Genomic DNA, 13948 nt, shown 5'->3' with positions numbered 1-13948 from the left:
AGTGATAATATAAGTTTATATGAAATTGATAATTTCTCGTATATCAGTGGTGAAAAAGAAACAAAAGTTTTTAAAAGTTAAGAATTATATTCATTTCATTGTCATTATCTTACCGGGTTATTTTCCCCCTCTTCTTGCTGTAACTGTATGGCGACGGGCATCAGTTCATCGTTAGAATCCACGAGGAACAGCGCAATAGGAGCACAGACCTGGAAGTACAATCATTAACACAGTAAATAATGTCCTATTATAATGCATTGACGCTTATTGTTTGTAAATAAAATTAATGATCCACGTTGCATGTGAAGCGCTATCAGACAGGATCCTATATATTAATGACAAAGAGACTAGGCTTACTCCGAATTGATCAAACATCCCATTCAGAATGTCATAATTCACGATGAAAAGTCTGTTATCTTCGATGGCTGTATCCAGAGTGTAATTCTCATCATCAGATTTCTGTTGCAATACTCTCTCCAGGGGAGCCCTCCTCTCGTTAATGTTCAATAACATATTACTGAAAATAGATAATTATCATCACATAATTTGAAAAGTATTACTCACCGAACTAGCGAAATAGAAATAGTGACTATTTGTGGATGGAGAATTGCAAATAAAATAAATTTTCTTCGCAAATATCTTGAATAGATATCGGATTAAACAGAACATATAACAAAGACTTGATCAGATCATTCATGATCAGTTATAGATATATACTGATGATGTGTTTATATCATTAACTGTTAGTATTGTTACTTTGTTGTTATTGTTACTTACTTTGTTGTTATTGTTACTTACTTTGTTGTTATTGTTACTTACTTTGTTAGTATTGTTACTTACTTTGTTGTTATTGTTACTTACTTTGTTGTTATTGTTACTTACTTTGTTAGTATCGTTACTTACTTTGTTGTTATTGTTACTTACTTTGTTGTTATTGTTACTTACTTTGTTAGTATTGTTACTTACTTTGTTAGTTTTGTTACTTACTTTGTTAGTATTGTTACTTACTTTGTTAGTATTGTTACTTACTTTGTTGATATTGTTACTAACTTTGTTGTTATTGTTACTTACTTTGTTAGTATTGTTACATACTTTGTTGTTATTGTTACTTACTTTGTTAGTATCATTACTTACTTTGTTAGTATTGTTACTTTCTTAATTGGTATTGTTACTTACCTTGTTAGTATTGTTACTTACTTTGTTAGTATTGTTACTTACTTTGTTAGTATTGTTACTTACTTTGTTGTTATTGTTACTTATTTTGTTAGTTTTGTTTCTTACTTTGTTAGTATTGTTACTTACTTTGTTAGTATTGTTACTTACTTTGTTGTTATTGTTACTTACTTTGTTAGTATCGTTACTTACTTTGTTAGTAGTGTTACTTTCTTAATTGATATTGTTATTTCTTTGTTAGTATCGTTACCTTGTTGATATTGTTACTTATTCTGTTGTTATTGTTACTTACACTGCTTGTATTAATACTTATTTTGCTAGTTATGTTACTTACTTTGTTAGTATTGTTATGTACATTGTTGATATTGTTACTAACATTGTTGAGATTGTTTCTTTTGTAAGTTTTGTTACGTACTTTGGTATTGCGATACAGCGTTTAATGACGAACGGATTTACCCCAACTAATCTCTGCCTTCCAAAGAACGCATCATCACTCCAAATATCCATCTGAAAAAGAAAAAAAACAATGTCCCAATCTAACGCAATGCTATTACAATGTCGGGTGTAGCCCACGACGTTACTAGGGATCAGTAGAACACGTGGTAATGCTGTAACTGTTCGTCATTCTTTTAGCATCTGGACAATTTGATGGCTAGTGTTCTGTGACAATATTCGCTAATATAAAATCAACCTTCCTTTCAAATGTCTTATGCAAGTTTTAAAAATGTGTAAATTACGATTTTATGCTTTCCAAGGAAATAACGAATACAACGAACCACTGAATAAACCGAATTTTACAGTTGGCGCTGGGTGGATTATAGGGATTAAGTCATCATATATAATATAATATTGCTGGTAATCCATCCGGTCAACATCAACCACTTAGACAATAATATTTGTAATATCTGCAATACAGATATCGAAACCATAGTACACATTTCCTTGGAATGTACACAGTCTTTTCAATTATGGCAAGATTTACAAACAAGAATATATAATAAGACTAGTAAAATGATACAATTTAGAGTAGAAACAGTAGTTTTTGGGGAAGCAAACCCTTTTTCATTTCCCTTAAATTTCTAATTATGTATCTGAAATTTTATATATATTCTACGTCTAGGAAAAAACAACAACAACATCTAAATAGTTTGAATGATTTTTTGAGTTCCAAATATGATATTGAGAAAGAATTGCCAATCAAAAATGCTTGTTTTGAAAAATTTGATCAAATATGGAGGGATTGGAAAGTGATGTTCGAAAATTAGTTTGGTTTTACTCATTGCTGTTGTAGTTCACAGGTTGTTGAGATTTTGATACTTCATGTATATCTTATTGAATTTTGATCAACAAATTTAGTACATGTGTACCAACCTATAGCTATCCATACAGTATAATAAAATATACCATATTCTAATTGATCATTGTTTTGCGAAATGAAATTCAAAGAAAAAAATATTTGATACAGCAATTTAGTATACAACAGCAGTTGAGTATATGTGTTTAAACATAATATGCCAACAGACTTATGGTGTGCCTGTACTTGTACCTGTATGTGTAAGAGACGTTGTGTGCTTGTGCAGTTATTATTATTATGTAATTGTTCTCCTTTTTCTCATCCTCTTTTTTGTGCTTATAATTTTTTTTTTTATTATTTATTGTATTTTTGTAATGTAACGTCTTGTCTTTACAATTATTTTACTACCCATGCAGGAATGAAACTGAAGATTAGATAAACATTTAATTTCATTTTTTGATGATTTCAATTTCAATGATTTGACTTCTTGTTTTCTCATTAAATTCATATACATGCTTTAATTGAGTATTTTAGTATCCATATCAATTTAACAAGTTACTCCCCTTTGATTGTTCAATCAAAATTTTCCCAAATATTGCTACCTCTTAACCTTTATGATAAGATATCTCCAAAAATGACTATACCGTTATGAATATTATAGACATATAAGTTTTATTTGCAAGTACAGTATGAGAGCCTTCCTGCGTGAGGACAACACTATTGATCAGGGAGATGAACCCAGGGCCCCAAAACCCTGGCAACTCCTATCAAATACAGAAGACTTAGTGTGTATACAATTACTGCTTAGCCATAAGTTTATACACACATCTAGGATATTTCCAGCTGGGGGAATATAATTTTTGAACCGTAAAAAAAAAGAAAAAAAAAAAAAACAACAAAAAAAACATCAACCACTTATTGTAATGTTTTTTCAAGGAGAAATATGTTACTAACTACGCTAATGTGGTTCTAAACATATCCGTGTTATCACACATTGACGGTTATTTTTTTTAAACAAGTGACGTAACAGTACATCGTATTGTAACGCGCGCGTGGCCGTTATTGCACACATATTTTGCTGGTTACATTACATGGCCATCACCCCAACAGTGGCGTAGACTTCGGGGAAGATGGGGGTAAGTTACCGGAAGCTGTGGGGTGTATAGATGAGACTTCCCATGATATATATATTCCACAGGAAAACCAGCAAATTTACTTTAGCAAATGTAATGCGAACTGAAGGCAAATGTTGTAATACGATTATAACGACATTTGGTATTGTGACGTCATCAACTTCATTGTTGTCTACACTGGATTTGCTGTTCAAAATCGGTTCGAAATGACTAAATAAAGCATAATTATTCTATCAAAACGTAAATATAAGTAATGAATGTTTTAGCAAATGTTGTTACATTCCTATAACACACACATTGTTATTGCTGACAAAAATGTACTACCAGACTTTATAATGTGTGTCACCAATAGCAATGTGTGTTATAGGACTGTAACAACAATTGCTCAAACAATCGTTACTTAAATATAGTCTCAGACTGTCACTAACAAGCATCAAAAGAATGAGTGTACCTTGCTCTGCACGTGGAACATTCGCTGTCTATATATGGGTGTATGTCGACGGATAAACTCCAGGTGTATAGATTTCACTGTGAGTCCAATGCATCTCTACGGCGAGACATTTTATAGTTTCTCTACTCACACATAACAATTTCGAATAGTTGGTACATGTTGAAGCATTTATTAGCTTTGTTCAAAAGTTTTGGTATCATTATTGAAATAATGCACACTCCCTGGTAAATGTGTATACTTATACGTTTTCCATATCCATATCCTGCTAGTTGTAATCACCCCAATTTGGATGAATTTCTTGGTTTTTTTGTTTGTTTCTGTTTAACTAAATAGTTTCTTTTCTTTTATGAACAATTGTTTTAAATATTTCTGGTTTCAGTTTTTAAGGTAATTAATTACTATGTGATGAAATATGGTTCCATTATTTGTTACTCGACAAATAATTCAGTGTAAACTCCTTCCATACTTACAGTCGATGGCTTAGGAAATATCCATCCGTACACATTCACAAGGTCTGCCAACTGGTTCCACGTCGGAGTGAAAAATCGGTCGATGAACAAACCAATTACCAACAGAGCGATTAGAAGCCTACTTCGAATCTAGAAGTGAAAACATTTCCTGCTTTTTACAAAAATGTATAAGATAGTATTTAGGTTATGGAAATATATCTACTTTACATATTCAAGATATTAATAAGAGGAACCAGGGAATTTCCTCAGAATGAAAAGAAGGTTATCCAGGTTTAATTTTATAAGCAAAGTCACAAGCTCAAACTTTATTACTTTGTATTGTATAAAAACAAACATCTTGTTTTGATAATAGTCACTCTTTTGTGGCGATGTAGCATCTTTGAATAACTGCATTAGGATATGGTTTGTTTGGAACTGTATTGTTAAAGTCCTTTCAACAGCTATGGTAAATTAAGATAGGACTCCCCTGTGTGCGAGATGCATGTGTGCGGTGCTTGTGTGTGTGTTTTGTGAGTTTATGGTATTGTCTCTTGGTGATAGTACGAAACTAATACCGACTTTATAGTGCTACCTCACTGAAGCATACTGCCGACGGCATCGAGCACCCTACCTGATCACATTATACTGGCAACTGGGGAACCAGTCATCCCTATTACTGCAAAGCAGAAGACACTCTGGTATTTCTCGTCACGGGATAGAACCGAAAGCCTTCCACACAGGGGCGAACACTCAACTTAAGGCAAAACGTAAGGTATCGTCTAGGGAGACATTAGGAAGAAGAAAGTTATCTTAAAAGAAGAAAAATATGCTATCCCAAATTTAGTCGCCTCTTATGATTTTTCACACCCTACATGCAGGACAGGCATTATGAAAGGTGAAAAGAATATGAAAAGAATAAAGTGAAGAATTAACAAATGTTATACATGTATGTTCTTGAAGTACATGCAACAGTATATCGTCACTCGTACAAAGGTGCGTTAAATACGTTTTTGTACTTTTGTTTGTGTAACGAAAAGTTGTATTCATCCAACATTATACAAAATGAAAATATTAAGGAAATATATCGTTTTTAGTGTCCTACCAACTCTGTAAAATGTCTAGTTTAGGTATCAATTCATAAACAAAGTTTACAGCAGGAATACACTAAACACTAAAACCAACTTATCTGCATATTGTTTCTGGAACTTAGCGATTATTCATTAAAATCTATATTGGTATTACTGAATGGAAATTTAATATTTACCCATTCGCACCAGCTAAATTTTTCCCTTTTTGGTAGTGTTGCTGCCTGGAAAATAGAGTCGAATATCAATTCATTAAGATAAACAGAAAACTTTCGATAAAAACAATTTTATTTGGAAACAAGAAGATTACATAATAATCAAAATGTTACATATTGAATCTATGTTTCAATAACATACACCATTGTCACTGATTTTGTCGAAGTACATATATAGGCGTCTACCTAATTAATGATGGTGTAAAATACTTACACAGGAAGGGAGGCCTGGGACGTATTGTACCAACCGATACTCTTCTCTCGCAGCTTGGAGATCTTTTGAAATAGTAATAAAACAGTTAAATATATGTATACAGATATACACACACACACATATATATATATGCCCGGTCAGGGCACGAGTTATATCGTCAATTGTGTTACTATGTTTTATATGTATATATATTGAATAGATAAATTGAGTGGATGTTCGTCAGAGTACTAGTAAATGATATCAGCACATATTTTTCAGTATAATCTAATAAATGTCTACTGTGTAAAAGAAACGGATTTTAATGATAGGACTGTTATAACCTGTAATTTTGTCGAATCCTGCAGATTGTTTTCTTATAGCTGCTAGAAAAGTACTCGCAAAAGGTATGATAACCGAGTACATAAAATACCTGTACACCTTTAAGATAAATATATGTACAAACCTCATGTCCACTAAATCGTTATTCGTGTTAGACGAACTCATTATCAAACGCAGTGATATAGTTCACATAACATCGAATTGATATGAATTGGTTATAGTGGGGACCATGAAAATAAATCGTAACCACTCGAAATCAGGATGTAACTTGATGCCTGCATGATATGTCAGGACAAGGACCGGGAAAATTGTAACAGTGAAGATGAACACGAAGAGGAATTATTGTTCTACGTTATAAAGGTAGAAAGGGTTTTTATATCAATTTGGTTAAAATGCTTCCACTTTCTCTTTAATGTAAATCGGGGAAGTGCAATTTACGGCTATAAAGACTGTAACAAAAGATGCATTTTACAATAACAACAACAACAACTGCTGTATCATTGATTAAATTCTATGATATTTTGACATTTAGTTGTACACAGCAGCAGTGTTCACATCAATGTACTTAGTAATGAAGAAAATCTCCAACACTAACCTCTAACGATTCGATCATCCGGAGCGCCAGCAAGAGCTGTCCGATTCGGTGTAGTCGTGCGGCGTCGTATCTCCATTAGATAATCTGAAAGGTTATAACCACTAGTTGTCATCAATTTATACAAAGGAAGACCATATTAACAGCATTGTTCCAGATGTGACTGAATGTCGTACAGTACTGATCTAAGACACATACCTAGCTGTGGTGTAAAATTGCAAATTAAGAAATTCTGTGACGGAAGGAAAGAACAAAAAGGGCTCTAACTTTATTAACAATCAGTACGGAAAGCACGTGTACGTAAATACGTAATTGATTACGATAATTTGATACTGAATGCACGTGTTTATAGGTACGTTATTATTTATGGCTACTAAGGTTTTTTCCGCCAATTTAGACGGTTCACGGTTGTTACAGATTATTAAATGTATTTCCTAAAATGTCCGCCATGTAAATGCTCTCCTGATTATCAAAAAATGTGCAGTATCATTTCAGTAGGACTAAAGTCTGAAAACGGAAATAGAAACATATGGAGTACAAAGTGTATCTACCAGCCGTATCTCCAACAACAACAGCAGTACGCTGGCATACTTTTCCGACCACATAACTCAGCTTTCAAATTTCAGCGGATTGAATAATCTCGCGAAAGCCAATTAAACACTGACATTAGCAAGATTATAATATTGAAAATGAAACGGTAGTTTAAATGATTTATTGATTTTGGATTCATTCACGATATGTTTGAGTAGAGATACGTAATCTACGTAAATATGCGCGATTTCCCCACATTGTTATTCATATTGTAATTTATTTTGCGAATTAATTCTTTCATATCCAATATCTTATGTTTTTTATTCAACATACTATGACATATATTGTATAATTGCGTTATATATCATAAATATTTATGATATTAAACAAAAGATTATGAATACAAAACAAAAGATGGTCAATTATAAGAAAGAAAAAAAAAATATAAGATTGTATCATAGAAGATATAAGATTGTGCCATATAAAATATGGATTGTGAAATATAACAACACAAGTTTTGAAATAATATTTTAAAGATTTAGCAAAGCAACAATATCACCATATCGAATATAAGATTGTACAATATAACATAAAAATAAAATAAAATAAAATAATATTTAATAAAAATTTAAAGATTTAGCAAAAGCAACAAGATGTCATAATAGTACATTTTAGATGCCACAGTAGTATTACATATTCTGTAATAATAACTCCTTTCAAAAATCTACTTTAGCGCTGTCATTCAGTACATGTATAGTGTTACATAGTGTATATTGCATGAGTAAAATAAAATTAAGACCTCCAATATTTAGATACTACTTAAATGCTTTTAACTACAAAACAAATTAAAAAGTTTTATATTCATTATTCGACATACTCTAGTTATTTACTATTAATTAATTGATATTAAGATTTTTATGCCCAGAATGATTGATAACGTATACTTTGAAATTTCGAGATTTATATTCATTGACCTAACGTGAAACTATGATATTAATATGATTATTTCAGTATACACATAACGAGCGAGGTAGATAACCTGCAACATATGATTAGCGAAGTTAATACTTACGTGTGTACAAGTTGTTCTGTAGACTGACGATTCCCAATGTGTGTTAAGATTAATGAATGCACGGACATTTATAGACCCGATGGAATGCGGACCTGTAACAGGAGAATGATCCAGTATTGTTCGTCATGTTAAAGGTGCCGATAACCTGATACCCCGAATAACCACATGACTGATTATCTATGGTATATATTGATATTCGGAGAAAAGTCGCAAAAGTTCTCGGCAGAACTGATCAAGTGCTTTTGCTATTTCATCAAAACATGTTAATAATCTAACTGTCAAAAAGGTTTTCCATGATATTTTGAAGCAGAATGTCATTATATATATATAAATTAAATCCCTGTTATCGATTTTGAGTTTTGCCATTGAACATTCTATTACATTTTCTTCCTCTTTTTGTCGAAACCGTGTACTTGTTTACTCCATAAGGGCCGTAACCATGTATGCCTAGGATTCCCCTATCTGAACTCAAAGCGTAGACTAAGGTCTTCATTTTATATTGCGTATCCACGTCACAAATTGATAATGTCATCAATTTCGACGCACATTTCCATGATGGCGCAATAGCAAAAATCCACAACACTTTGCAATTTGCTACTTATTCAAACATGGGTCTGTACCGTGGTCAAGGATATCTCAATCCTCGTGTAAGAGTTTGGACGGTCAGTACGAGGCTCTTGCTGAGTGCTGGTCAGCCAAACTCTTACATGAGGGGTGGAGTAGAGTATCCACGTTCAGACCCAGGTAAGGTTCTATAGTCCTCTTTAAAGACTTTATATCAGAAGTCGTTATTTACTTTTCCATTCGACGTGTAAATCCAAATATTCTTCCACGGATTATTTACCAGTCGTCAATATGGTGGCTGATTGGGCCATTTTTAAAACATTTATTTTTATAAAACAGCAATTTTCGGATCAAGAAAGTAAAACAAACTGTTTTGTATTTTCCTAAGAGGCGAATGACCCCGAAAAGCGACTAATAACTCACGAATAATGGTGTCTTTTACCGCGAAAAAAAATTGCCTTTGTCGACTCGAAAAAGAGTTACGAAAAAGGAAAAGAGTTCTTAATCAACCTCTGATGCATGGTGAAATAGATTATTCTACTTTCAGTTTGAAATTAATAGGTTTGCTAATTAAGTATAAGAATAACACTTTTTCTTGACATTATCAATATAATTTACATGAAAAGCTTGATTACTTTTAGAAAATGAAAATGTTTTAAACTGTCTGAAAAAAATGTTTTCCTTTTTTTCACATGCAGCGAGACAGTAAATTTGTAAAAACTTGAGTGAACACGATATGACATATCGGGATTTAACAAAGGTACCATTGTAGTTTAGAATTAAATAATATGACTATTGATAAGCCTTTAATAAATCATACATAACATTGACAGGAGTGTTCTGTTTATGCATATGTGAGAAATACCTACATAATACTTAGCTGGGAAGTTTATTCTTTACTTTTACATTTTAGACCGATTGTGATTTTTATGGTTTTCCTTTCAGAATGATCGCACTCTTGGCCCCTAGTTCGAGAGGTATAGGACAGCTACACAGTGTGGATTTATGCTTCTCCTTAGACTTATACTTGTATCTATCACTAAACTAATATTTTATGAAAGAGTGATAATTTTGAATATAGGGAGAATCATTTATGGAGAGGTCAGAGAGTCTAGTTAATGAGTTATGTCAGTGCTGCGGTGTGGAGAGAGTGTCAGGAGAGGTCATCTGATCGTTAAATTGTTGTAGAATTAGATTGTGATTATGAATGAATGAACGTGTTGGGATTCCATTAAAAGTCTGTGAGCGAGCTGTTGAGATTGTAAGACTTTTAAGGCACGTCAGATTCAGAAGATGTAACTAGAGAGCGAAAGCTGGATTCGTGTTTTGCACATCAAATAGTTGTATGTATTTTACTGTAAATAAACTGTATAAAGGAACCAATGGATTATCTTGACATTATAAATACTACCTTACTCGACAAACCAGTGTCCCAGTCACAATTCAGAACATTATATTTCAGACTGTGTAGACGATTATGGAATTCAATACCATTGTCCCGTCTGTGTAACATGGGCTCGTTACCAAATGTGTGCATTAATGCATGAAAAGAACATTAAAAAATAACTAGTATCTTATCAGATGTTTCATAGACCAGTTGACATATTGTGCTACTCGATATTTAGCTATTTAATTAATGTGGAAATTTATACATATTCCCAGGAAAACCACATCTGATTACTACGAAAGTGTATTTTAAATATTAATTACTTTTGTGTTGTAGCTGGTGACATTAGCTTATAAGATATTGGGTAACACCTACGTAGGTGTAAATGTTATCTGTTTTGTACACCTGTCCTTGGAAATATGAGTAGTGTGCATCTTATATACCTTGGCGGAAATGTTTTTCATTTTAACTATCTATAAATATACATATATAAACACTTAGGATGGTACATTTCCAAGAAATGTTAGTGACTTTCTCGATGAATAGCTTGATAATTATACAAAATATAAACTTCAGACAGCAGAAGCATTTTTTTTTTTCAACAAAGGTGAGGTTTCAAAATGGCCTAAGAAGCAAATACGATATCTTGTATGTGCTATTGGTAGCCTCCGTTGTCCTACATTTACAAACGGGCATTTAAGTCCAAACATGTACATGCGCAAGGATATAGCGCCCTTTTTGTGCCAAAAATTAAAAAAAAGTTTGGTTTTGGGGGGAAATGCTACAATATCAATTCTTCATTTGCTTTGAGACAACTAAATATGAACGTGCTGATAAAAATATGTCAGCTATCATACATGTATGTGTGAAGCAAGAAGTGACAGTTTTGAAAACTTTAGGAATAGGCTAGAGGATAAAAGGATGATGGATTTTGAGTAAGAACATGTTTGGTTTTTTTTTAAATTAAGCGAAATTTTCTGAAGGTCAAAAATACAACTTCCTATTGCAGTTCATTCGTAATTATGTGCATAAAAATATTTCCGAACAGTACAAGATAAACTGCCCAAAAATAGTAATTAGGAGTTTTGTGCATAGTAATCGAAATTGATTGACAAAATTGATATATAACTCTTAAAAGAAAACGAGTATAAAGGAAATATATGGTGTTCCGTTAGGGCCAAATTTCCAATATCGCTCCTTCGCTCCTTCGACCTAAACGCGAAGGAGCGAAGAAGCGAAAACACGATGGCGAAGGAGCGAAGGAGCGAAGAAGCGAAGGAGCGAAAATAAGATGGCGAAGGAGCGAAAACACGATGATGAAGGAGCGATGGAACTTCGCTTCCTCGCTCCTTCGCCATCGTGTTTTCGCTCCTTCGCCATCGTATTTTCGCTCCTTCGCTCCTTCGCGTTCGGAAGTTCTATGGAGGGTAATTGATTTATTTATTTTATTTTATGTGTTGTATGCATAAGTATTCCAAATGATTTTGCAGCTACCGTACCTTGAAGAGACGTTTAAAAAATCGTTGTCTCAAGAAACGGGGAAATTGGAGTTTAAGTGAAATTGTCACCGCTATTAAGATTAATATACAATCTCTCCAATAGTATGTTCCACGTCGTATAGTATATCGACTGATCCTATTGTATGTATATATGTTTCTTATCCATATTAAAGTTGAACAAGTGGCTCGATGAACCGAACTATATATGAAAACTTCACACTTCCACACTACATTTAACCTTCAGTTCAATATACTTAGTAGTTATCTTATTACTGTTTTCCATTTGGGAAAATAGATGAACCACTGAAATTTTTAGAAAACACTTTTTTTTGTCTAGGGGAAACTGTACTGAAAGTCGACAGAAAAAATAGGGCTAAAACTCACTGAATTGAAAGTTTTGATTAACCATTTTTGAAAATTGTAGAATCTATATGATAAAACAAAAATGTTTAACTCAAATTTAGTGTTTGCGTAATTATTTTTTTTCATGTAAAACTCTAACAATTTGGTTGCCTGGTAAGGTATTTACGGCTTCATTTATAAACACTATTAAATCTTCATATCAAAAGGAGGAAATCGAAGTGGCAGGTTTTGGGATGCCGGAGCTTAGGTAGCAGACTACAGTAGGACAGGCTGGCCATGGGCAATTTTTTTGTTAAGTAAATAACTCCTGTATTATGATATGCATAAAAAATGAAAAAATAAATGTACACTATAATTGGTATATTCAGTGTGAAGTAGTACATACAGGCTTCACATTTGTTAAAACAACAAGATGCCCAATGGGCCTGTATCGCTCACCTGGCACTACAGCAACTTTGAAGTTGATTTAGGTTATTTCTGCAGATACTATGCTGATAACCACTTTATTCAAATATCAGCGAGGCTAAGTTTCTTCCTGTCAATAAATTTTCTAGTTCTTCATTCCAGTACACAACTGGCCTATTATCGGGTCTCTTTGCTAACGAGAAATCATTGTTTAAAGAATTCAGGCTATTTGACCTTGAATGTAGGTCAAGGTCATTCATTTGAACAAACTTGGTAGCCCTTCACCCCACATGCTACAGGCCTAATATTAAGTCCCTGGGCTGCTTAGTTATTGAGAAGAAGTCGTTTGAAGATTTTAGCCTATTTGACCCATGTGACCTTGAATGAAGGTCAAGGTCATTCATTTGAACAAACTTCGTAGCCCTCCACCATGGCAAGCTACATACCTAATATCAAGTCCCAGGGCCTCTTGGTAATTGGTAAGAAGTTGTTTAAAGATTTTAGCCATTTTGAGCCATGTGACCTTGAATAAAGGTCAAGGTCATTTATTTGAGCAAACTTGGTAGCCCTTTATCCCAGCATGCTACAGGCCCAATATCAAGTCCCTGGGCCTCTTGGTTATTGAGAAGAAGTTGTTTGAAGATTATAGCCTATTTGACCCATGTGACCTTGAATGAAGGTCAAGGTCATTTATTTGAACAAACATGGTAGCCCTTCATCCCTGCATGCTACATGCCCAATATCAAGTCCCTGGGCCTCTTGTTTATTGAGAAGAAGTTGTTTGAAGATTATAGCCTATTTGACCCAGTGACCTTGAATGAAGGTGAAGGTCATTTATTTGAACAAACTTGGTAGCCCTTTATCCCAGCATGCTACATGCCCAATATCAAGTCCCTGGGTATCTTGGTTATTGAGAAGAAGTTGTTTAAATGAAAAGTTGACGCCGGACGGACGACCGGACGGACGGACGGACGGATGGACAGACGGACGGACGACGGACGCCGCACCACGGCATAAGCGCACTTGCCCTTCGGGCAGGTGAGCTAAAAATTAATAAATTGATTCCGGATTTTAAATTTCCGGATTTGCCGAAGGTGTGTTTACATAGGAAATTTAGTTTAGCCTACAGCGAAAAATGGAAGCCCACAGAAGAGGTATGATAGCAGGAAAACTTAATTTACAACATATGTCTGAATTATTTTG

General features: G+C 33.6%; 1 protein-coding gene across 2 annotated transcripts in view; it reads right to left on the bottom strand.

The window, feature by feature from the left end:
* The window catches only part of LOC117324142 (arachidonate 8S-lipoxygenase-like), a 29864-nt gene extending 21217 nt beyond the window's left edge, over positions 1-8647 (bottom strand). The window contains exons 1-8 of one of the 2 annotated variants that reach the window (XM_033879812.1): positions 8528-8647; positions 6928-7011; positions 6015-6076; positions 5765-5809; positions 4522-4650; positions 1589-1680; positions 358-517; positions 114-209 (exon numbers count right to left, since the gene is read on the bottom strand). In XM_033879812.1, the coding sequence (XP_033735703.1) occupies positions 114-209; positions 358-517; positions 1589-1680; positions 4522-4650; positions 5765-5809; positions 6015-6076; positions 6928-7003 (660 nt within the window). In that variant the 5' untranslated portion in view covers positions 7004-7011; positions 8528-8647. Of the gene's footprint in view, positions 1-113; positions 210-357; positions 518-1588; positions 1681-4521; positions 4651-5131; positions 5635-5764; positions 5810-6014; positions 6077-6927; positions 7012-8527 lie in introns of those variants that run through there. The other variant, XM_033879813.1, reaches the window with a different exon arrangement.
* Between the last annotated feature and the right edge of the window lie 5301 nt (positions 8648-13948).

The sequence above is a fragment of the Pecten maximus genome, chromosome 3 (genome assembly GCF_902652985.1).
Source record: "Pecten maximus chromosome 3, xPecMax1.1, whole genome shotgun sequence".
Lineage (NCBI taxonomy): Eukaryota > Metazoa > Mollusca > Bivalvia > Pectinida > Pectinidae > Pecten > Pecten maximus.
The sequence above is the reverse complement of the archived record's forward strand: the minus strand, read 5'-3'. Positions and strand labels throughout refer to the sequence as shown.